This window comes from Polypterus senegalus, chromosome 2 (genome assembly GCF_016835505.1).
Source record: "Polypterus senegalus isolate Bchr_013 chromosome 2, ASM1683550v1, whole genome shotgun sequence".
NCBI classification, from domain to species: domain Eukaryota; kingdom Metazoa; phylum Chordata; class Cladistia; order Polypteriformes; family Polypteridae; genus Polypterus; species Polypterus senegalus.
In genome coordinates, this window is record NC_053155.1 from 266,293,085 (window position 1) to 266,320,539 (window position 27,455).

At 35.7% G+C, this 27,455-nt stretch overlaps 1 protein-coding gene and 1 long non-coding RNA gene across 3 annotated transcripts in view; one reads left to right on the forward strand and one right to left on the reverse strand.

Annotated features, from left to right (window-relative positions):
- The window catches only part of LOC120523841, a 161,737-nt gene that overhangs the window by 96,225 nt on the left and 38,057 nt on the right, over nucleotides 1-27,455 (forward strand). The gene's annotated exons all lie outside the window — the stretch shown is intronic.
- The window catches only part of lnx2a (ligand of numb-protein X 2a), a 152,211-nt gene that overhangs the window by 28,759 nt on the left and 95,997 nt on the right, over nucleotides 1-27,455 (reverse strand). For both annotated transcript variants that reach the window (XM_039745495.1, XM_039745496.1), the window contains exon 3: nucleotides 20,497-20,735. In XM_039745495.1, the coding sequence (XP_039601429.1) occupies nucleotides 20,497-20,735 (239 nt within the window). The remainder of the gene's footprint in view (nucleotides 1-20,496; nucleotides 20,736-27,455) is intronic.

A 27,455-nucleotide genomic window follows, 5' to 3' on the forward strand; every position in this document is an offset into this window, starting at 1 on the left:
ACTTAAGATCTCCGGAAATTAGATGGCAAGACTGTGGAGCACTGAATAAACTTTCTAAGCAAGAAATAATATTTCTGAAACTTTCTATAGTACTAGGTTGTTGTACAGTGTTAGCCATTATGAATGTAGAGAAAAGCCAAGCAAAATGACACCTTTTATTGGCTAACTAAAAAGATTACAATATGCAAGCTTTCGAGGCAACTCAGGCCTTCTTCAGGCAAGATGTACATCTTGCCTGAAGAAGGGGCCTGAGTTGCCTCGAAAGCTTGCATATTGTAATCTTTTTAGTTAGCCAATAAAAGGTGAAACTTTCTAAAAAAACTAAAGAAGAGTTTAAGTATTTGTTACGGCTCTCATAATGCACTTCACATAATGACAGATTATACTGTAGATGAAGTCTGTTATTTGAAACATTATATTAGCATCCTGTACTATGCTGTATTTTTCAATATTAAGTGTGTTCATTACTGCTATGAAACATATCTGTTTATGAATAAAAAAGAATGTTTGGAAAATCTGGATTACTTGTACAACATTTTACTTGAAAAGTGAAACAGTGACAAAGTATTTTATTAAAAACAACTCTTATGAACTTTACAAAAAACAAAAAATAATCCAAGCTACATTATACAAAGATGACATCTAAAGTAAACATATGTACAACCTGTGCATTACCTTAAATAAATGTAGAAATTAATTAAGTCAGCCTTTCAGTATCATGGGTGAGTGGGTTTTGAAGACCCATGAAAAGGCAGATTATGTTAAATGGTCCATGATCATTGTTTATAGAGAAAATCTCAGAATGTTACCGCAGTAAAATATTGCATTTTACTTTCTCATTTCAATGTATTTTTCAACAACAAAGTTCTCACACAAGTTCGCAGACAGAGTAAACAACAGAAACTGTTAAACCATAAATCACTTACATACATTAACATAGGTATACATCAGGTTAAATACACAGTGAAACAGCACAATTAAAACTTACATACATTAACATAGGTATACATCAGGTTAAATACACAGTGAAACAGCACAATTAAAATCTGATTAACATAAAAAAGCAATGGAAATAAAAGTTCATCAGCATTATAACTGATATATGGCCAGTTCACATGAAAGGAGAGGAAGCCTTCACTCAATAGCATTCTTGAAGAAAATAAGGAGGGTTCACAGTTGGTATTAGGTGATAAAAGAGACAGAATGCTTCACAATCATTTTGACCTAGGACCGGCCTATTCAAATGGCAGCCCACGGGCGTCATATGGCCCACTGGCTACCTCCGAGTGGACCAGTCAATGGTCCCGCCAGAAACGCAGTGAAAAACCAAGAAAAAGACATTTTTCAAGCCTTCAGAAATCTTACATAAAATTTCTACAGTATTACAGACCATGAATGTAACACTCCATGTAGCCTAGAAACATTCAATACACAATGCAGCGCATGGTTGTGTGTCTAGAAGTGGTGGTGGTAGTAGTAGTCTATAATACTGTGACAGCCTGTCGAATAAGACACAGTGGAGCCGCTTCTCTGGGGGAATCTTCAGAATGCCAATTGGCTTTATATTTGGTGCACCATGCTATTAACGGTACCTTACCGCTACTTGTCTGGGTCACAGGGACATCTAAAAAAAGCCTTCCACTTTTCACCCTCTTCCTGCTCTTTCACCATTCTCTCCCCCCTCACCCTGATGCTGTCACTCAGCTCTCTATAGGGAGGGTCTCACAAAGTGCTTTCTCCAAGACGACCCCACCGCCCACCCCACAGCCTATGAAGTACCGTGATACATTACAATATCAGCATAATGTGGGATGTGTAACAAAGTCATACCTAATCAAACATGTGGTCCCTCACACCTGCATGTGTGTTGGTCACTGTTTTCACTTGTTGTAGGTTTGTGCACTGATAGCTTTGATAGTATTTATATTTGTTTTTTATTCTGTTAAATGCACTTTGTGATGTGCCTGGGTCATATGTGACAAAATATTTATTTAATTTCAAAGGGGAAGCAAATGTTATTGCTAATACTGCACACATTTTGATTTTATGCAATTTGAGATGTGAATAGGTCAGATATGACCAAAATGTTTGTTTATTTCAAAAGTGGAAAAAGTATTGCTACTACCTCAGATTCTGTTTAGTGATAGCTTTTTCACAGCTTTATTTTTGTGTCTGGTTCAGATGTAACTAAATTTTAAAAGGTAACAATGAATAAACATTACTTGTTTTTTGATATATTCATTTATGTTGGTTTAAAATTTGTCATTACCTGTTGCTTACCAGTCGCTGAAAATGTCTGGCCCAGCTTAATTTCTTGGTATGAAAATATGACTCAATACGAATTTGTAATTGAATAGCCCTGACGTAGGACAACTGGCCACTCACCCCCTCCTAAGCATAATATTATATAAGTATGTACAGAGCAGTTTGATAAGAAGATTAAGTCCTTTCATCCTTACATTCCAAGGCCCCGATTTCGTTTGTAACCATACAACTTAAAAATACAATGAATGTCAAATTTTCCCCTCTGAATTTGTCACAAAATTCCTTGTTTATGATGCTGTCATTAATTATCTTGCTAATGGCTAAATAAAGTATTTTAATATCAAAATAATTTTCAACAAAATTTGGTCCTAAAAAAAGGAGAAACACCAGTGTTGCAATTTGTAAAAAATTGCATGTGCTCTAGTATGATTATAAGAGGTGTGTGAAATATACATATGGTAAAACAACAATATTTTATCTGCTTATAACATTTCTAAAGAAGAAAATTAGGCATGCATGCATTATTCTCAAGCTAGTGCATGTCATAAATGATTTCAACAGAGAACTGAAAACTATGGTTGAGTCAACTTTATACTTTATTCATTTAGTTTTTAACCTTCTTATTCCAGTATGGGACTGCAGGAAGTTGTTCATCCCAACCTTACCAAGTCTAATATGGGAACCAACCCCAGATGAGATAGGTGTCATCTGAAGGGCTCTTGTAGGTACTCCCATTACACTCACTCCACCTTTGCCAATTTTCAGTTACCAATAAAACAATCAAGAATATCTTTGGAATGTGAGAATAACACCAGATTAACCACAGAAAACCATGCTAAAATACAGGGAATATGCATAAACACCCCAAAGACAGTAAGAAGGGTTAGGCTTTGAACCCAAGTATCTGAAGCTGTGAGGCAACTTTGCTAATCTGAATATATGTTGATGTGTAATATTCTGCAGCCTGCCAAGGATTTGTAGGTCATTTTCCAATTTATCTCTTGTACATTGTTGTGGGCAAACATAAAACTATACATGCCTTTAATTGCCAACATGCTATTTTGTATGATTAGGTGTAGGGATGTAAAGGTAGCAAAAGTTTTGTATTTGATACCAATGCCATGGGAATTTAACAATACCTAATCGATACCACACCAAAAACAGAAATATAATTCAATGGCTATTTATCAAAAGTACCTCCATTATTCAAATGAACAATACTGTGCCTTTTTCTGTAGTAGAATAAAATATATAAATGCTAAGAGTAACAGTACCTTAAAAATACTGTTATGTTCATAAAGTAGCTACCCAACTATTATTTAAGTAGAGTATATATTAAAATTGCGGTGGGCTGGCGCCCCGCCCGGGGTTTGTTTCCTGCCTTGTGTCCTGTGTTGGCTGGGATTGGCTCCAGCAGAACACCCCGTGACCCTGTAGTTAGGATAAGGCGAGCTGGATAATGGATGGATGGATATACTAAAATGCTTGATTTCTCATGTGTTATAGATATAATGAATCAACCCAGTGTAACATTAAGTGGGAGGGGATGTCTTGGAGGAATCTTGTCATTGGGTTTATAAAGAACAATATCAATGTGAACTACGTGATTTACATTACCATGTGCATGTTATAAATTTATTCTCTGACATTTTCTCTCCATTAGCTTTAAAATACTGCTTACAAGCAACATTAAAAATAAAAATCCAAGTATTATTATAGGTGTACAACTAAATCAGTGAATTCCAAAACAATTCAGGATATTTTCATTTAAACAAACTGTTTAAACATAATGTTTTCTTAATAACATGCATTTAGAGTGTGGTTTTGACAGAGTACTACTCTGTTAGGTTTGTAACATTTGCTAAGATTTATATTTGCATTATTAGCTGGTTAAAAAAAAAAAAAATCTTACTACAGAGTAATATTTAACTGGAGAGTCAAACTGATTCAGATTTCAAATGTTACAAACTCTTGGTGCTTTAATTGTCCAGATCTGTCCCTATTTTTTTACATTTGTTTAAACGTAAAGGTTTTCTGCATTAAAGTGATCTTGTCAATTTTACAGTATTCCATTATTTAAGAATGAATGTAAAACAGCCTTTGTTCCATTGTTTTCACAGTATTTACTATATCCAGACTTTATCACTTATCCTGTGTACAGATCCAGAAATTGAAAGTGAGCTGGATGGACATTACCTGCAGTCAATTAATCTCAGCATGTCATAGAATATAGGGGTTGAGGGGCAAAATAACAGGGATGGATGGTTCCTTACCCAACCGGGACACTTATATAATGGAAGGATGAAGGTGACTGCCTCCCAAAGCCATATGCCCCCCAGTCTGACAGATGGCAGCAGCTCTTTGGTGGGTCTCCCATATACACTCCCACAGAGCATCGTGGAAACTGGAGTTCCAACAGGAAGCCCTGCTGAGTCTCGTGGGAGCCATCAGAGGGAGCTGTTTGGAGGAGATTTCCTCCTTTCAGGGATGTTCCACCTGACCCGGATTTGCTTCCTGGATGCAATGTGGCAGCACCGGTAGTACTCCTGGGTCCGGCATAAAGGAAGCCACTCCTCCTTACTTCAGGTCGGGTGGATGAGGAAGAAGCTCACTAAGGAGGAGTGAAAGAGAGGTAAGAGACAGAGAGAAGGAAGATGACTTTCTGTAGCTGTACTTGTGCCATGTTCCAAGAAATTTGAACACAATAAATAATTTCTTTGCACCCAGGACTTGTGTAGCTGTCATTTTGTTTGGGGTTTTGCAATGCCCCATACTGGTCACAGCCATTCAAAAAAAATTACATATGTGCTTTTACTGTGTTCATCACTTTGAAGGGGTTATACTCATGAACACCAGTTTGAGTTTAAAATCAAATGGGAAAAAATTAGCATCTGCATATTCATAATTAGCAATGAAGAATGCATCTTTGCCCCTTCTGCTAACTTCATGAATTGCTGATTATGTGTTCTGCTTACAGAGTACACATATTGATAGGGTAATGAGCTTTGAAGCATTGACTAAATTCCTTTTATTAAGATTTATTAACAAATGGAGCATTTCTTTTCATTGCTAATGTAGGCAAGCCAAATTACCTCTTCTTTTGAAACTTGCCTTGATTTTTACCTAATAAAACTGTTGTTAGCACTGCCTGTGTAAAGTTTTCCATGGTGTGTTATGCATAATTATAGGTTGTGCAAGGTTTCCCACATAGACCCTTAACTGCATACATCTGTAGACATGTTCATAACAATCACAGAGTGAATTCAAAGCCTCTATTCCTTTATCAGAACTGTGTTAAGACATAGTATTAAAAAGCAATTAATCTCATCATTTCTTCTCCTCTTAAAAATTTGTGACCCTAAAAATTAAATGATTAAAACCCACATCTGATCAGTCACATCATTGTGATCTCAAGGCAAGCACAAATCTATTTCTAGACTAAATTCATAATGAGATAAAAGTTGCAATAATAAAGGTGTTTTACTTTTTTTTTTTTAATATTAGCAGAGTTCACTGAAAGATTTCCTGCTTCTAACAAAAAGCACTTCCAGACATGCCTTCTCTTGTTTTTCTTTGTGAATTAGTGCTGTATCATCACCATTGTGAGACATTTTTATATGTAGTTTTTCTCACATAATATTGTGTCTTCTGAAGTAGCTTGTATATTGCCAGATAGTACCAATGATACTATCAAAAAATTGCACCATTAATACTTCATAATTGTGGTATTGACTGATATCAAAATAACGGTTCTTGTGACATCTCTAATTAGGCATTAATTGTATTGGTTGCCCGTTCCATAGTTTAACGAAAAATAAAAAAAGTAAAAAGTAGTTTTTAGTTCAAATCATTCCAATTACTATCATCCAAGAGCTAAAACTATTTAACAAATTTTACATTTTCATAAATATAAGACTGTATCAAAATGATATGAAGTGCAGTTTCTACCATTATACAAAGATGCAGATAAAGCTATCTGATCTACTGAACTTCATCTTAACGATATCAATTAAAATCTACTTCAGCCAACGTACAAGTATACGGACTAAAATTACTTTTGTTTGACTACAGTGAATCACCTTGAGTAATGGAAAGAACTCACCTGCCAATTTATTAGGTACACCTCTTCAACTGTTTGTTAACGTAAATATCTAATCTACCAATCACATGATAGGAACTCAGAAAAATGTAGGCATGTAGAGTTTGTCAGTACGACCCACTGAAGTTCAAACAGAGCTTTGAATGGGGAAGAAAGGTGATTTAAGTTACTTTGAATGTAGCATAGTTGTTGGTGCCAGTCGGGCTGGTCTATTTCAGAAACTGCTGATCTACTGGGATTTTCACACACAACCGTCTCTAGGATTTACAGAGAAAGTTCCGAAAAACGGAAAATATTCAGTTCTCTGGGCAAAAATGCCTCGTTTATGCCAGAAGAGAATGGCCAGACTGGTTTGAACGGGTAGAAGGGCAACAATAACTGAAATAAACACTCATTGCAACCGAGGTATACAGAAGAGCATCTTGTGGAAGTAACCTCCAAGGAAGACAGGAATAGTTCAATCAATCAATCTTTATTCAGTCATCGGTTAGTACATAGGATTCATGCATTGCAAGGCAGAAGAGTGAAGTTCCGCTTTTTAGTCAGGTTTTTTTTTGTACTTTCTCCCTCCCTCTTCCTCTTACTTATAAAAAAGCATAATATAATTTACTTAAGCATTTCATCTTGTATTGCACAAATCGGCCCACCATTTCTGTTTTGTGTACGTGTCAGATGGGGCCCTAAAGAAGGAAAGGTCATTTTTCCTGTGTCTAACAGACGCATTTCTAAAAAGGAAGTTGTCCTAGGTCAGCTTACTGCACCCTGACTTTTGACAGACGCCTGTATGAATAACATTATAGTAAAAGAGCTTTGTCAGCTTTTAACCCTTGGTAGCTTGCAAGCAATTACATTTTCTTTCAGAATCTCTAAACACACAACACGTTGAACCTTGAAGCAGATGGGCTACAGAAATAGGAGACCATATCGGTTGCCACTCCTGTCAGTTAAGAAGTAGCAACTGAGGCTACAATTCACACTGGCTCATCAAAATTGGACAACAGAAAATTGGAAAAATATTGTCTGGTCTGATGAGTCTTAACTTCGGCTGGGACATTGAGACGGTTGGGTCAGACTTTGGCGTCAACAACATGAAAGCATGGATCCATCCTGCCTTATATCAACGGTTCAGACTGGTGATGGTGGTGTAATGGTGTGGGTGATATTTTCTTGGCACACTTTGGGTCCTTTAGTACCAATTGAGCATCATTTGAATGTTACAGCCTACCTGAGTATTGTTGCTGACCATGTCCATCCATTTATGACCACAGTGTACCTATCTTCTGACGGCTACTTACAGTAGGATAAAACATTGTGTTACAAAGTTGAAATCATCTCAAACTGGTTTCTTGAGCATGACAGATTACACTGTACTAAAATGGCCTCCACAGTCACCAGATCTCAATCCAATAGAGTACCTTTGGGGTATGATGGAACTGGAGAGTCGCATCATGGATGTGCAGCAGACAAATCTGCAGCAACTGCATGATGCTGTTATGTCAATATGGACCAAAACCTTGTTGAATCTATACCGCAAAGGATTACGGCAGTTCTGAAGGCAAAAAGGGATCCAAACCTGTACTAGTAAAGTGTACCTAATAAAGTGGCCAGTGAGTGTATATTCAACACAAAAGAGAGAGAAACCCTGTAACACACCTTTTGCTTCTTCTAATTATAGATGCCATCCGACACAGGTGTGACTACTGAGCTAGAAAGATGTATGCCAAGCTCCATCCAAGCAGAAAGTTGTAAAAAAGGAGAAAGCAAAACAAAAATGTATTTACACTCATTAGGATTACAATAACTGGGAAAAAATGTTCTTTAGGAAAATAAAATCTGAAAATGTCATAAAAGCTGTAAATATTTTTTAATTTATCTAGCAAATATTGTAAATCCTATTAGAAATACTGCTTGATATTTGAATATCCTGGCTATTCAGTGATGAACACTGAAGCCCATATACATATATCCTCCATTTAAACAGCCAGCATCTTCTCCAAAAGTGCAAATGCATGTGGGGTTATAGCCTTCAGGGTTGGCTGGAGAAATGATGCTCATTATTTCTGTTGTATTGTTTATTTACTCACTTAATTAAATTCCATGTTCCTATGCAGTTTTTAAAATGCAGCTCTAAAAGGAAAGCTTTAAACTATACTGTGTTAAATTTGTATGGCATTCTTTTGTTGGCATGTGCTTTTCAAGTTTTTTTTTTTTCTCCCACATGCAACACATGGGAGTCTGCCCTAGCATCCTTGCCTAGGGTGATTCATATTGTGTGTCTGATGCTGTACAACTGGATGTTTATGAAAAATGATTGGACAGGTGTGCTTCTAAAAAATAAGATTTATTACTGTTTGACAATGACTTGCCTCTTGGAGACTCCATGGTATTTAAACATAGGAAGCCTGCAATTTCACCTTGTGCCAGTAAAAGATGCAAGCTAAATTCATGCCACTACACGATTTCTGTTTACACTTGTTTGTAAGACCTCTTTCTGCATATTCAATAAGCAGACATCATAACATAACATTGTCACTGAGGGCAATTTTGATTTGGTAATCAACCTTACAAGTGTCTATAAGATGTTGGAAGAAAACACTATGCAAACAGGGGAGAGCAGGGTCCACTAAACTGCATATGTTAAAAGTATATACTTCCATTATTAAACTTCCTTTCCCCTTCATTCATTGATCAAGAGTCCTGTTTTAAACTCAAAAGCACAAAATTAAGACAATGCGTTTTCCGGTTTGCAATGTGCACTGTTTTTTTCAAATGTAATGTTAACAATATTTTAGCAAAGTATTGAGTACACAACTGGATAATGGACATGTAGGTTATGTGACATAACTAACAAGAGAAATGTTTTCTTTTTTAATGGACATTTTTCACATCATTTGCCATTTTACAGCATGTGTCACTATTATGTTTTATTACATCAAACTTTTTTTCTCCTTTTACATACAAATATTGGCTTAGAATTTCTTCCTGGCCATCACTACAAACTTCATGGAGTAATTGACATATAAAAAAAATATCACTTTTGGATGGAATATTTCTTTAAGGTCACAGATTCCCTCTTAGTTTATGACACTGGTACATGACATTGTTTCAGCTTTTCAAGTAATGCGATCCACACACATTCAAGGAGAGAAACTCAGGTAATTATTATGCTGCTGATAACACATATACGTATTTAAAAAGTAAGAAAAACAGGGTGGCCCACAATCTGTATAATACAAGCAGATTTCTGTTTCTGTTGACAGTTATAACCTATTGGGCATATTCAGCATCAACATTTCCAGTGCTCCATCTATTGGAATGCATTTCAAACATTAGCACTGCTATTGAGAATCCTATACTAGATGACATATAACTGAGGTAACAGATTCACTGACACAAAAAATTTATCTAGAATAATATAATTTGATTTATGTTCATCTACAACTAATGAAAGACCGTTATGTAAGTCAGTTTTGCTGAAATGCAAGGAAAACAGCTTCACATTTGCATTCTTACCAAATAATCGAGCAAATTTAAGCAATCAATAATGTGAAATATAAATAAAGATACTCAAAAAATAAATTGCCTGCAGAGAAAAAACAACACCAGAAAGCTACAGCAAAGCATAAAAAATAAAAAAGTTAACCAATGAAGAAGCGCACAGCACTCAAGAAAGCCAGATCCATTATGGTAGCAAAGTAAAAAATAGATGTGAAGTAGATGTCACAGGGAAAATAAACAAAAGGCCAGTAAAACTACATCACTTTACAAAACGATTAGAACAGGGTCTGAATTATAATCAACAATCTTTTTCCTCTTCATCTTCCCTTCAATTTTCTTTCAGTCCTTCTTTGGCTATTATTAACATTTGTATTTTCCCCCACTTTAATTTATTTTACTTCATGCTTTCGATTCCACTCCTAAAAACAATATCCTATGTGAGATCTCATCTTTCACAATTTTTCTATATTTTCAAAAGACCCTTCATTCAGCACTCCACTCTGATTTACAATAGGTTGTATGGGGATGATCTTATCATATTTAGAATTATACCTTTTGCTCCCAATCACAAATGCTCTTGGAACACTTTTGTGTTGAAAGACACACCTCCAAACTGGCACTCCCACAGTTTGATCTTCTACCATGAGGCTGCTAGAATTGTACTTGGTCGGGTATTAGCACTATTGGAATATCTTTGAAGATTTCAGGCTCTACACACGAAGACTCTCCTTTTTTGTCTTTTTTGCACATACACATAAGGAAAATGTACAAACTTCACATAGACTGTGACTAGAGTAAAAATCGAATGCAGTATTCTGAAAATAGGAAGAAGCTCAGCTAACCAACTAAAATAACTTTACAACAGCTTAAGTTAAAATTCTGGAGTTCCAGACTGGAGTTGGACCCTCCTGAACATTCTACGATATCATATGCATATAATGGATATCCTGTGGCCTGTACAGTTAGATCTTGAGCTGAAATAACATAAAGGAAACTAAGATAAATAAAAGAGATTTTATTATCTCTCTCCAGAGAGCTACTTAATGGATTTAGATCGGGTTTTTTTCTATAATTTGCTTGAACATTCCAGTTGATTTTGTGACTCCTCTCATTGGGCTATGTATCATAGTTCACTTGCAGTACCGATTTATTTGTGTGAATCTGAGAGACATGCAGCGGGCTGAGGGGGGTGTGGCCCTCCTCACTCACATGCCAACCTCGGGGCGTTTACCTTACCTCCGATTGGCTAGTGAATGAAAGAACTATTTAATGGATTTAGATCAGGTTTTTTTTCTATAATTTGCTTGAACAGTCCGGTTGATTTTGCAACTTCTCTCATCCCGCTAAAAATCATAGTTTGCTTGCACACACAATATATATTTGCGCTAATCCGAGACAGACGCTGCGGGCCAAGGGGAGGGGCAAGTGTGACGTCAGGAGTGTGGAGCCGGGCAGGGCCCTCCTCACTGTCCTTTTTCACCAATATGCGGGCGGAGATGTAGGGCATGGTTGATAATATTATAAATACAATAATAAACACCATGTTTCATTCAGTGTGAGAATACAGAATTTCACATTACCACTTCCTTCTGTTGTGAACATATTTGAAAAAAGGCAGACGGTAAGCATGCTTGCATTCAAATGTAACGTTACCATATGTGTGCTTACACAAAAGGTTGCGAAGAAACGTACATCCTTATCTGAGCAGAAAACGTGTGTACAAAGGAAATCAAAAGCTCAGCGAGAGTGCCGTGGCCAATTCCACAGCACATCAACAATAGGGTTACTAGATGTCCAGCAAAAGGAGGACACATTCTTTTTTTTGGTGTTGTGTCCTGTGTCTGGCAGGCATTGCCTAAAAAGGTGAAAATGTCCAGCTTCTGTCAATCACTGACTTGACCGTGTTATTGGCTGAAATTGCACGCTATTACCTCTGTTACAGTGGACAAAAGAAAGAAAGAGACTCTCTGTTGACTCTGTCAGAGGAATTCTTCTTACAAAGTAAAATTTTAAGAATTTTGATGACTCGTTTTGTGACCTGTAAAATTTGTTGTTTTAAAGTTTTCATTGTAACACACAGTTCACACATTCTCCTTTGTCCTCCTTTATGACCTACAGTGTCCTCCTTTGGGTTGGCAGGTATCTGGTAATCCTGTGACTGAAAAGGGCAGGAACTGGATGGAAAAGCAACAGTTCCAAACTAGTTGGCTATCAGACTTCAAATGGCTTTTATACAGTTTGGAGGATGACGTGATAATGTGAAAGTGTTGCTGCAACAAGCCTAGTGTAGCCAGTAAAACAGATTTTGTATCAGGATCACAGTTTTAAAACATGAAAATTTAACAGTACACTCCCAACAGCAAATGACATGCAGCAGGCTGCGACAGTGTGTTGGTTACAAGCAAATGTGCCAAAAAATCTATAGTGGTAAAATGTTTCCAGACATGAAAAGACGAATGTTGATGTGAAAAGATATAATCTTTCAATTAAAATAAACTTGGCATATTACATAGCAAAGGAAGTTTCACAAAAATGAAACCACTTGCTTTGCTGCAAAAAGAAAATAGTCTGGACATTTCCACAGCAAATGATAACTAATTTCAATCATTACTGCAGACTTAAAAAAGCTACAAAGTTATGATGGTGCAACAGATTCATCACTGGTTTAATATTGTGGTGGTCAGATATTTACATGACGGTTTGGCAGTAAACCTTCTCTTTCACAGAAGCTGAAGAAAAAAAAAACTTAATTTAAATGGCATCTTTAATTTTGAAGTGTGTGTTTCTATATTGTATATTGTGTGTGTATATTCATAAGCCAAACTGCAAGTTTAGTTTATTGAAAACTTGTTTTTCAAGAAAAGTGTGTGTGTGTGTGTATGTGAGAGTACTCATTGCATAACCAGATATAATTAATTGTTTTTGTATATTACATTACTAGCAAAATACCCGCGCTTCGCAGCGGAGAAGTAGTGTGTTGAAGAAGCAATGAAAAAGAAAAGGAAACATTTTGAAAATAACGTAAAATGATTGTCAATGTAACTGTTTTGTCATTGTTGTGAGTGATGAGTGTTGCTGTCATATATATATATATATATATATTTACACACACACAAACATTTATATATACATATCTATACATATACACATATATACACATACACATATATACATACATATATATATCTACATATATACACATACATATACATACACAAACATATATACTCACACATATATATACAGTATATATACATACACACACACATATAAACATATATATACATATACATACATATCTACATATATACACACACAGCTATTTCGTATCAGTGCAATACGCTGCTTGTTAAAACGGATAACTCCCGCTCTTACGTGCAAGTCTGCGTGGATATTATGAACTATCGTATTTGTTCAAGTTCTATTTAAATTTTAAATAGAAGGAATTTTTATTTAGTCGACAGAAATATCTTTGGTAGGAATGGTAAAAACAGACAGGAATATTATTCGTGAATAAATCAACTCAAACCTTAAATAACTTAAAAGAACAAACATTCAAATTTCTTTACTCTTATGTAAATTTATATAAAAATAAACTTAGATTTTAAATATCCCAAAAGATTTTGCTCTCCATAAAAATATATCCTTTCAAAATTATACAAATTCAAATATGAACATGCTGCATAACAAAACCTGGAAATATAAATAAAATGTGTTCCTTTCAGCAATAACAAATCAAATCATTAAGTTGTCTTTGCTCATATGTCATTTTAGAGCTGGACGCCTGGCATCTTTTTTTGGCAACAGGTTCGTTTATGTTTGGTGTGAGGTTCTGTGTTGTGGAGATTCTCAGGATGGATTGCAGGTGCTCATCAGTGAGGCGACTCCTGTGTGCTGTTTTGTTAGTCTTTATCACTGAGAAGAGCTTCTCACACAGATATGTGCTACCAAACATGCACAAGGTTCGAGCCGCATGTAGACGGACTTTTTTTGTTCTTCAAAGTCACCAAAGCGCCGTGCAAACTCAGTGCGCTCGGCTTATCAGCAAAGTGCGATTTGGGAACACCGTAGTGACGACTTGGTTTAACATTACTTGGCAACAGGGAAAGTTGCACTGGTGCATTTGTGTCTCCCATAAAAGCAACTTCACTTGAAATCACTTTGTGATTGTGCACGGGTAAAACGTCCGCTGAAGTGTCAGATTCTTATTTAATTCTTCTGCTTTCTGTATCTTCTGCATTGCATTCAGGTCTTTCAGCCTCACTGATGAGCACCTGCAATCCATCCTGAGAATCTCCACAACACAGAACTCCCTGATGTTTTGTCTCATAGTGCCGTCTTAGATTAAATTCTGTAATTACAGCCACATTAGCTCCACAAATGAGACACACGGGTTCAGTAAACATATACTCAGCCTCCCATCGGTTTTAAAGGCTCTATTTTCAGAATCAACTTTTCTCTTCAGCATCGTGTGAGCTAGCCGCAATAACTTGCAGCATCATAAGCTAGACTTGATTAACGCGTAAGTGTTGCAAGGCAGCTGAAGCGCTGCATTATGGGATCTGTAGTTTATTGTGTTACCAGCGCTTCATATACCGGGCCATTAATAACAATAATACAGTATATAAAATGATCTCGCGGGCTGGATATAATTACACGCCGGGCCGGATGTGGCCCCGGCCCTTGAGTTTGACACATATGGACTAAATAGAACTTGAAAAGATATATTTTTCAAATGTGATCGCGCAATTCAGATAGAGTTGACGCGACTACAGCCTGCATGCCTCAATAAGTCATCCTCCCCTCGCTCTTACTTTTTTACCGTTCATCTAATGAATACACTGAGTATGGCTTTACCAAAACAATCATTGATGGCGAATAAAGTATCCATTATTCGAGTATGTAGATCGGGATATATATATACATATATATATATACCCGCGTATCGCAGCGGAGAAGTAGTGTGTTAAAAAGCTAGAAAAGAAAAGGGAACATTTTAAAAATAACGTAACATGACTGTCAATATACAGTATTTGTTTTGTGAGTGTTACTGAGTGTTGCTGTCATCAATGATTTGATTATCATTATTTCTTTCAATCAGGTTCGTATTTGTAGGATGTGTTGTGTTCAAGTTACATTCCGTGTTTGTCAATCGTTGTAAAGATGACAGGTTTCATTCATCGATTCGTTTCTTACTGCATCAATAAACAGCTCGTCTTCTTCTTTATCCGAGACCTGACACACTGCATGCATGGGTTTTTTTACACTGTCTTCCTTTAGCGGGACATTGACTTTTTCCACCGTGTGCTTTGTTTCCACAGTAGCTGCATTTATGAATATGCTTGTATGTATCAGACGCTTCATATTTTTGCTGCCTTTTCAATTGTGTAATTCGGTTTTGTTCAGCTCTTTGGAACTGTTGCTTTTATCTGTGCACTCGTCAGTTCACGTGAGCCGCTCGGTATACATGCATCGAAGATTCCCAGTTGTGCTGGTGCCATCTCGTGCTATGTCCATGGCTGTATTTAATGTTACCTTAGTCCTGGCACTTAAAACTTTCTCTCGCAGTTTCGCTGAGTTTGTGCCAAACACCACCTGACCATCTCATCTTCCTCTGCATAAGCACAGTCCTTAACCCGTGAATATTTAGTGGGAGTTTGCTATTGGATTGCCGCTGACGGACGGCCTTATATGGGCAGGCACTAAATTACAAACGCCAGCGCAGCCTGTCTATGAACTTAATTTAAAGTGTAGGTTTACATCGTGCTTTGTTTCCAGTAGCAGAACTCATCAATATGGTTGTATATGTCACTCGCCGCTTCTTATTGTTTCGCTGCCTTCTCAATTATATAATGCATGTTTTCTTCAGCGCTTTTTGGAGGTCTTCCTGATTTTCTATGTACTGCGTGATTACGTGTGAGGCGTGATGATGTCACACGAAACTCCGCCCCCACGGCGTTCAAGCTCATCTCCATTACAGTAAATGGAAAAACAGCTTCCAGTTATGACCATTACGCGTAGAATTTCGAAATGAAACCTGCCCAACTTTTGTAAGGAAGCTGTAAGGAATGAACCTGCCAAATTTCAGCCTTCCACCCACGGGAAGTTGGAGAATTAGTGATGAGTCAGTGAATGAATGAGTGAGTGAGTGAGTGAGGGCTTTGCCTTTTATTAGTATAGATAATATAATATAATATAATCTATACTAATAAAAGGCAAAGCCCTCACTCACTCATTCATTCACTCACTCATCACTAATTCTCCAACTTCCCATGTAGGTAGAAGGCTGAAATTTGGCAGGCTCATTCCTTACAGCTTACTTACAAAAGTTGGGCAGGTTTCATTTCGAAATTCTATGCGCAATGGTCATAACTGGAACCTATTTTTCTACATATACTGTAATGGACATTAGCTTGATGGCCGTGGGGGGCGGAGCTGCGTGTGACATCATAACACCTCCCACGTAATCACGTGAACTGACTTTGAAGGCAGTACGTAGAATAGAAGGAAGAGCTCCCAAAGAGCGCTGAAGAAAAACGCTGAATACTTTATTCGCGAGATACAAGTTTAATGAGAAGACATGAGGTATAAACGAGACTTTGGATCACTTTGTAACGGAGTTAGAATTGCTGTAGCGAGAGACTTTTAAGTGCCAGGTCTTAGCTAACATTAAATAAAGCTGTGGACATCGCAACATCCCACAAAAGAGCAGCTAATGTGAACTGACTGAACGCAGTACGAGTGATCACTTCCATGAATCAAACCTGTTCAAAAAATGCATTACACAGTTGACAAGGTGATGGCTTTATATGTCGTTTGTTTATAAACGAGCGGAGAAGCTGTGTAAAGGTTGTTTCACAAAAAACCAGCAAAGCTTCTTATATAAGCAGGCAGTGAGCTAAAGAAGGGAATCAATAAATATCTATAATCGTAATAAACAAACAAAAAATAATGTGCAAACCGCGGATTAAATAAAGGAAATGGTTACCTGAACAGTAAAGTAAGTCTCGAATAGCTACACAATAACTATAAGAAGCGTAATAAACGAACAATAAAACAGTACAGAACCGCGAAGCAAGGAGAAATGATGGCCTTATATGGCGTTCGTTTATAAAGCAGCGGAAAAGCTGTGTGAAGGCAGCTACACAAAAAAACAGCGGAGTGCCACACTCTGAACGTATTCCTGGCATCACTGTTATACCCTCTGATCTCCCATTTCAATTGAAATGCCTTCAATTTCCAGTAAGGCTCTGCTTCGCGATGACAATTAATAAGTCTCAGGGACAGACCCTACAAATTGTTGTCATTGATTTGAGGCAACATTGCTTTTCTCCTGGACAAAACTATACGTTGCATTCTCAAAAAAATCTCAGTACACAGCTTGGTCATATTACAACCAGAATGCTGAACTGACAACGTGGTATACAAAGAGATCCTTAACAGATAGTTATTGGTATTTTTTCCCTCAGTTTAAAAAGGTTTTCTTTTCTTCTTAATAAAAATTTAAAAGCAGTTCTTCGTCGCTGCGAAGCGCGGGGATTTTGCTATATACAATATGTAGATATATATGTATGTATGTATGTATGTATGTGTATATATATATATGTATATTTATCTGTATGTATGTATATGTGTTTATATATGTTGATATGTGTATATATGTATCTATATGTAGATATGTATATATATATATAGATATGTGGATATGTATATATGTTTATGTGTGTGTGTGTGTATATATATATATATATATATATATATATATGACAGCAACACTCATAACAGTGACAAAACAATTACATTGACAATCATGTTATGTTATTTTTTACTTCTTTAACACACTACTTCTCCGCTGGGTATTTTGCTAGTGTATTATATAATGTATTATTAAAATACAAGAGTAATTTTCAACTTTTTCTTAAAATTTCTATGTGTATATTTTTGTTTTGATTTTGTTTTAAATCAACACTTACCCACCAGTTATTTGTTATTTTTAAAGCAAATGGCCACTAATGTTTTTTCTGTATGTAGATTGCAAATTGTTCCATAAAAAAAAGTTTGATTAATGCTATTCAATAGCATACGCTCCAGAAAAAAGACTCAATGAACTTAAAAAGAAGTAGCAGCAGTAGTATTATCTTGTTTACATAGATTTTCAAATATATTACAGCAACAGTGCAACAGATAACCATACTAATTTCTGCATAGATAATAATAAAGGTTTTCTAAATTAGAAAAATAGCACATGCTAGTAAAATATACAAAAAGAGCAAAAAGCTAAAAATACACACACAAAGAACTCTGATGCTGATGTATAACAGTTAAAGATATTCAAGAAAAACATGAAACCAAGAAAAGTTATATTTCTAAATTTGCAGTTGTAAGACACAGGTGAAAGTTTGGAAAACACTATTTGTGTATTTATTTAAGTGGAATGTGAATAGACACTTCTTAATATACATGGTAAAATTGTGCTTATTACATTAGATATATCAGAATGAGATTCTTCAGATCTATTTCTAATGTTTATCCATTCTTTTTCTTTTATGAGTTATTCTCATGTGATCTGAGTTTGTATAAAGTACATTAGTTAGCCCAGTAGTACCTCAGTGTTGGTTCTGGATGCACACCCCAGCCTATATGTTCATGTGTTTACCATTCATGGCCCTTTCCATGTAATAATGTGAAAATTATATATGCATGAATAACATAATAATGCTTGCTCATTGTGCCAATAATCTTTTAAAGACTCTGTTATACTTGGTCTTGCTCTGTATTAATGTTTATATTTCTGATCTTAACCTTTTCAATTCAGTTTTGAATTCTGTTTTTGAACCTGTTTTGCCAGATCTGTGTACCAGTCCTTCCGCTTATCTATCTTTTACTAGACCCTCCTTGCTCTTGAACTACAGTTCTGACCATGACTTCTGTTTGTCCTACTGTCCAAGTATCACTTTCACATGCAAGCTGTAAGTCATTATTGGTTCTTACAGAATCACTTCACTATACAGTATAGCTGTGAGATTAGTGCTGCAGTTGTTAGCAAACTGTCCCCAAACACCATAAAAGCTTTATGATATGGTCTATGAGGAGTGAAAAATGCATATGCATGAAACCACTACCATTAAGCTCCTCCTCGAGGATTACAAAGGACACCTAAGCCATCTGAGAAATGAATTTCTTTGCAGTTTTCTGGATCTTCACATGCCATGAAGTTCATACCAACTAAACCTAACTAAGATGTTCAAACCACTTTATCAGCCTTCCATTGATCTAGCAGAACACTGATTCTATTTAACCGTCACCCTAGATTGGCAAACTCTTCACTAGCCAGTGAAAACAAACCCAGAAATACCACGGAGACACCAATTTTCAGACTGTTGCACATGCAATATTACCATTTTGATCACTACCTACAGTTTGTGAATATGGCTACAAATTACAACTTACAGTAGTTCAATAGGAAAATCAAAACAAAAACTTCTATAATCTTAGTTTCACTTTCTGGTACAGAGTCTTTAAAATACTGCTGTACATGCCTTAATCTGCTGATTACCTAAACAATCTCTGGCCCCTTCACCAAAGAATTGTATTCTTCCACTGGGAATCAATATTATTTCTCTATTAAGGCACACATTTCTAATACCTAAAAAAGAAAAATGTCCTTTACTCTTGTTGTGAAACATTATCCATTTTTTCGAAATTTTAAGTTGATTTAAAACAATTTTTTTTATTAATGATACGTTAATGAATTTAATTTCTTTGTTTGCTGTTTATACTTGGTCTCTGTACTTTAAATTTTGTTTATTCCTGTGTTTTCTTGTATAATCTGAGTTTAAGCATAGCCCTCACCCCCCTGACTCAAAGCAGACTTACAGTATGTCTTGTTTCATTTCCTGAAGATATCTGTATTCACTAAAAAGTAGTAGAAAGAAGGGAGGGCCATAGGATTGTACTGTAAAACAAAGGCACACAAGTAATAATAAATACTCTATAAATCATATGTGTGGTCTTACCTTTCATTTGTGATGAATTCTGTTTCTTTGCAGACAGAATGTGTGATTTTATCTCTGGCTCCCTACAATTTCAACTCTATTTAATCTTTTCCAATTTTTTTCTCTTTCTCTGTTTACTGTTTGGCTATACTGTATTTCAATCTTCCAGAGTGGTGCCATTATCTTTTCAAGTGTCTGCTCAAAAACCTCTGACAGAGGGTTGCCACTTTAAACAATGACGTTTGACTTCCAGGAAATCACAAATAACAAGTGAAGATCAGACACTAGCTTATAAAGATTGAGGTCACCAGTCACGTTTAGTGTATGTCTGACTTCTCTGGTACCTCTGCACATCTGATGTTTTAGCAAAATGCCATATTTCCAATAATGATCTTATGCTGCTTGCCCTTCCAGGTAGTATGCTCCTGGGATTGTTGTTATCATAGAAGTATCTGACCTTCTCGGGGACCCTTTTCATACCCTTTATTGTACAGCACCTCCTTGGCCCCAAGCTCAAAGGCATGATATAAACTATAATGTATATATTGCATATTATAATTATAGCTATTATTGTAATTACTTAAAAAATTGTGTAACATTTCAAATAGAAAATTGATTTTGTCCAAAGTCCATACTCACTGTCCTCTTCATTGCTTTCCTCAAATGCAGGATTATCTAAACCATGTTCATCTGTCCACATTGGTACAGAGGTGGATGATGCACCACCACCTATGCCTCCGAGCATGTCAAGGTCAGGCAATGAAGAGTCTGAACTATCCATTACTACTGGCTTGCTGTCTTCCTTGGTGTCCACCTCTTGTAGCCTCCCTGTTCTGCACCTCTCCAATCCAGCCCTGTGTTTTGAAGCACCTGTGCACCTGTTTTGTAAAAACATAACAAAAAGTGAAATTAAAGCAGTATGCTTTCTAAAAAATGTTCTGCACTTGAACTATGAAACCTGTCTTCTAAAAGCAAGACACTTCCAATACATATGCAATGACTTCACCCAGTTCGGTCCAATTTATGTTTTAAGTATATATGGACCAAGCTAGTTAAACAAAGTCTACACATAGTCCCTAAACCTGAGTTATTTTTTCAGGCCTAAAAAGAACCACAAATCCGGATACCTCTTGGAAATGATCCAGTATTTTCACACCCAGAATATACATCAATAGCAAATTCTAAAGGATTAAAAAAACCTTTCTGCAAAGATGTTTTGCATTTTCACCATCCTGAATCTGCTCTTCTTTATCTAGTGTTTATTAAAACTGATTATACAATGTACTTAACGCTTTAAAGAAGCAACCCTGCCCTCCCAGTGTGTAATCTCCAGTTTTAAGTGTTTGTAATTACATGTAGGCAGATGACCTCCTAGTTAAGTCTTCACAGCATACATGTCTAGCTAGTGTTTTATTTTGAGTGAATGTCAAGATGGCTTGTGTAAAGAATGACATCAGAATTTAAATTAGTTTGTGAAAAATCTGCATTAAAACAATAACAAAAAAATAGGAAGAGTTTACCTCAAGGTACACTGAAGTATATTAGAGCTGTTTATTTAGGAGATGAAGATGGGCTGAAAAGGCAATCTGCAGGGGAGAAGGGCCTTTCTCATCCTTGACTCCTGAACCATGCCCTTGCTTGGACACACACTTTTTGGATAATAATGTTGTAGCAGACTAGTCTACACTGGAAGTATCAGGTACAAGTCAAGAATTACACCTAGAGGGGATACAGTTCATCACTGGACACATTCATGTACTCAAAATCCTGCAAAATGGGACAATTAAGACTCACAAATTAAAGGCAGTGTGGTGTAGTGATTAAGGCTATGAACTTCAAACCCTGAACCTCTGGGTTCATATCCCACTACTGACACTGTATGATCATGTGCAAATCACTTCATCTGCCTAAGCGCCAACTGAATTACAAAATAAATGTAACCAATTGTATTTGAAGTGATATGAGTCATGCTGTATAATGGTGGCAGCCAAATAAGTAAATGAAAATTATAAATTAACATAAACATATCTGTAACTGGAAGAAAAGCAGAAGGCCCTAAATAACAACAAAAAATATAGTGTAAACTTCACACAGACAATAATCAGCCCAACCTTAGTAGGATAAGAAATTTAATTAATTGTAAATTCCTTATTTAAATATTAATAAATAAATGACTATTATTCATTACTCCACAAGCTGTTATAAAAATCAATTTTAAACAGCAAAAATGCTTATTAAAGAGTATTTATTAGATTTCCAAAGGACGCCTCTTATAAAATTGTTATTTTTATGGCCAACACCTGCCACCCTCCATCAATACCCGGGTAGAACTACCTGACAATACCATTTACATGATGTGAGACCTGGGATGAATTCATAAAAGCTACTAACAATTATGTATTTATTGTACATTCTTGATCTGTTTACAAATGCTGTTACAGATTCGAGCAGCTGAAGTCTGCCTAACATGTGGAGGAGTCTGGCAGTCTAAGCCAATCCTCCAGAACCAGTAAAGCAAACCTGAACTGGAAAGTCTTTGCTGTGTCCTGTGTTTTACTTTATCTTAAACTGCACCATAACATTTTTTTAATTTACCTAACCTGTGTGTGCAGTGTGATAAACATTCACTTGCTTTGCTTAAAATTAGATGGCCCAATTTCTTAACATATCACAGCAAAATATAATAGCATTTTATGCAACTAAATAAATTAACTTTAACTCTAGAGCAAATACAATACATCTTTCACATGTTAAATGATTCTTACACTAAGGAATTAAAGTACAGTATCTGTTATGTACTCTATATCTGTTTTAAAATTAAAGCAATTTTTTCTACTTACCAGAAGAGAAATACGTTTCTTCAATTTAACAAAAGGAATTCAGTAGATAACCCCATATGTGAGGTGTATGAAAATAACTCTCCAGTTGTTCGCAGAATAGTGAGAAACACGCCACTAAGTGCTAATCTCACTGTGATTCGTTTATCTTCCATGTTCATATGCCAAAATGTCTCTATTTTAATCCTCATTAAATCAGCCTCACTTTTCACTAAGAGGACGTCATACCAGAAGTTTGAAATTTATATTATTTTTATCATTCACACATATAAATTTGAAGATTTTGCATTCAAAAAATACAGTAATGCAGATGTACAGAAAAGTATTGGAACCCAGGTCAAGTACCATGTATTACTGAAATGCCTAAATGAATAAAAATTAACAAATTCTCTAGAAGAAAAAAACTTTGCCATTGCATGTTCCTGTTCATTTCCAGTTACAATTTATTTTCTGAATGTAACAGAATCAGTGGTATAAAAGAAATTCAGTTAAATACACAACTTGACCTGGCTTGCTAAAACCTATCCATGCAATTGTAGATTGTATTACATAAGCTTTCAAATACCATGAAACTTTTGGAAACCCTCAACACTATTGTCCTCAAATTCACCAGAGATTTTAGCTAAAAAATATGTAGTTTTTAAAAAAATGTTCAGTCATGCAAATCAAACAAAATTTAAAAATTTATTTAGTGTTCTTTAAAAGCCTACATACTAAAGTGCCAGGATTCCTGACTATTAGAGGAGGTAACTTGTCTCTTTTACTTTCTGACTCATTAATTCTACCATCACACTTTCTTTTCATTTTGCACAATTTATTTCTTTCTATCCTTCTTCTTTTGCCAGTCAGTGATTTTTAGGTGTGTTTGCACACATTGCCATATTTGTCAAGAGTAGTACTGAGCAGTACCATAAATTTATTCAGGATGTTACAGACTCACATCATATGTATGTTTTTGTCATATGATAATAATAATAATAGCAGCTCACTACTTAAGGGCTAAATGCAGAGACGACGTGAGATTCAAACCTATTACCTTGAGAATGGTAAATGGTAGTTTATCCACTGTGCCATCTGCGCAGATCTGTGACAATGCAGTATTACCAGTGTGACAATTGATTGAAAATGAAACTCGCAAACACACACATATGCAAACGTCTTTTACTTTGTACTGACTGATAGTTGGGCTCCAGCAACATGTCAATTGTGCAATTTCAATTTTCTTCGGTTTTATTATTAAATAATAGTATACTTGTCTTGTTACTCCTTTTCTTAAAGTGTTTTTTGGAAATTTGGGCTTCAGTCTTCACACATCCTACACTTCATGTTAGAATGATGACGTTATTACTATTTTTACTACTAATTATAATTACTAATACTACATTTTCTGTTTTAGCCATGTGTTCAGCATTTCTTACCTCGCATTTCCCCAGTCATTCTATATTTACAGGTTGTTGTAGACACAGAACACACATGAAATGTATGTATTTCAAATCACAGTATTTCATTACCTATACAATTCCTTACAAACGCACCACCAAATAAAAACTTTAACACAGGCTTGAAGTGTGAGGACTGCAGCAGGGCAATGCCTTCATCTAATTGAAAGAGGGGTGGGGGAGTGTAGCAGGCTGCATTCTGCTAATCGACACATTTGCAAAACAAAAGCAGGCTATTAGTGCAATGATAAGTAGTTACGAGCTTCATGGCTTATCTCAGCAAAATATAAGAAGGTCAAGGACAATGAAAAAAATCGTAAGCTTCAGGGATTCTAGTGTTGAGATTGTATGTTTTTATCTATTTTATGTAATATTTGGTATATGCCTGGCTTCTCTGCAAATACACATAAACTTTGACACAAAGGTTGTATTATCTCACTGAAACTACCTTGAGATTTATTTTGACACTATCAATCACCGGTTTAGGCACGGATTGAGCGGTCAGAGCTTTTATTGTATGAGGGATTGAGATACCTATTTAGTATCGGTAGGATCCTAACTCAGATTAAATAAGTCCAGCGTTCACTGGAGCAGGCTATGATCTGCTTGTTCAGGCTAAATCCTTTCAAGGGTAGTGAACTGGGGGCAATTTCTGTGAGCTGTGATCCTGGCAGGAGGAGGCTCTGATATGTTGTCCGAGCCTTTGGTAGGGTATTTAGAGGTTACTTTTTTTAGTGGAATAGCCCTTGTTAAGGCTTCCTGAGGTAAGCACTGTGGGGTGCACAAGTAAAGCAGGGTTCCTAAGCTTAGGAACAGTATTTTAGAAATTATGTAATTAATCATGTACACCAATAATAAATAATAAAGAACCTGGAATCTGGAAGTTAAAATGCCTTTTCGTGGACACTTTCACAAAAAACACTAGCAAATTTGTAGAGTCATCTGCCATTAAAACAGAGAAAGAAACACTATGACTTCAGTTACAGATTAGTTTTCTGTTTCAAATTTGCCTTTAGAGAGGTTATTTCAGCTTGTATATTTTAACCTTTTACTCTTGTGATAGCTACTCCTGACATCAAAACGAACCCTCAATATAAGTTAGTAAAAAGCCAAAAGAGGTATGCATGCATAAGCTGTACCTATGCTACACCAGCTCACTTCTCTTGGTATCTGAGGTTAACTTAACCACAAAAGTAAGAAAAAAAAGTCACATATCCAGAAATGCTTGCATAATTCCTATCACATTACATTCATCACTCAGCAATCACAGAGTGAACAAATATGTACTCATTATTTACATTTCAATAAAAAGCTGCATTTTTTGCATATTATGATTCATTATTTCTCTGCCGCTATAATGAATTGGCATAGCCCCAGACCTGTTTTCCTTCATGGTCTGAAGCAGCCAACATTTTTTACCTTGAGAAATAAACAGAGATATTAACCCTGCATAAGGTACTTTTTTAAAAAAAATGTTTAATAAAATTAAAGTACAATAAGTCACATACTCTCTGCAACCAACAACTAAGACCAGAACATCAATCAGTCCCATTTTTACATCATTTGAATAGAAATCTTCTGTCTATGGAAGCTACTGAGCCACCAAAAACCTACTGTATTTAGAATTCATTTTTGACTACAACATATTGTAATGTGACCTTAAAAAGCAATTGTTTAATGTAGTCTACTAATGTATGTAATTGCATTCTATTATGACAGTTATTTTTTCATTGGACTAATTTTTACAAAAATATTTAATAAACAAAATTAGAAAACTAACTCATTTTAACTAAAAAGTACCCAAAAATGTAAAATGCTACAATTTTCACATCACCTGAATGTTACACTATGAATACATTTTCTAACTTGTTGAAGGTTGCTGAGTTCAGGTTCATATACTCAAGGCAGGATAAGCTCATTTATATCAAATCACTGGTTCACTTTCTGATTGACAACACCAAAAACCAAAACTTACCTGACTGCCCCAGTATAAACTACCCTTGTTTCTGACCCTACTTTAAGAGGTCAAGTACTCAAAAATACTCCTGGTTTATCACTTCTTTATACTTCTTTTGTTGTGTGCCTAAGAATCCTACAGTATATTTTAGTTTTTGATTTAATGCATCTTCTGAGAAATAAGTTAATTTCGCCTTCTTAAACATCTGAGTTTTCAATAAAAATACAAATTAGAATGACGTGTAAGTATCACTTGTAACCCATGAACATTTAAACACTTTTAAATGGTCTGAATACTCCACAGAGAAGAATGACAAAGATTCTATTAGTAAAATGCTGACTTATTGCAAAAATTGACACTGAAACTTACACAATTTACTCAGAGTAATAACACAGTTATGTACTATCTAATTCTAGACAGGGTGATTAAATTTTATACAGATATGCAGTTTTCTGGACAGCAGATGTGCCATTATATATGAGACATGCACAATATGTAATTTTAAATTATTAACTTATTAGCTTTTCTTCTGTCCTTCCTTATTTGGAAGTCTTCACCCTCTCTCTGATTCTTTGCTTAACACTGTCAAAGTCACTTTTTTTCTTCTTTAGCGTCCTTCTTAGGTTAATGGATTTAGTAATCCATGTGAGCTGGCCCGTTAATTTAGCCCTCTCAGCAAATTCATCTGCTGATTTGATCAATGTAGCAACATCCATTTCTAATCATTGTTTCTTTTTCTTCAGTTCATTAAATGCATGCTTCATCTTTTCAGGAACATGCTACTTCCATGTGGGCCAAGTAATGCTGTGTTGATCCTGAGGGAAAATGTACAATTTCCTTGGTAATATTCACCTTAAGTCTTCCACTTACACAGAAAATGGAATTAATAATACTGTTTTGTGTTACCAAAGCCTTATTGCTAAGATTCTCAACCTGAAGTTCCTTATTAATAGAAAATCTTCACTTCACACTGGCCTGTTTGTGTGAGAGAACCATGTTATTAGCCTTATCCTGATGAAACAGAATATCTATTCTCTCACTTAACTGCAAGTCTCTGAATTCTGACAGACTGCTAGCAACAGTGGTGTCAATACACTCACCAAACTGTCATAAAATGTTGCATTTGGCTGAATTCACTTTGTTGTCATCTGTTAGGACTTTTAACATCTTCTTTATGTGACCTCTGCACTTCTCCTGATTAGTAGCAGTGGGTCGAAATGCACTAAACAAGTGTGTACTTGACTTGTGCTTTGTCGAAAAGCTTCCTTACCACATAGTACAGAAGATATTTTTGTAGTCTGTTTTAAACTGCATATCTTGTAATTGACTAATTTTATTGTTATACAGCAGTTGTTCAAAAGTTCA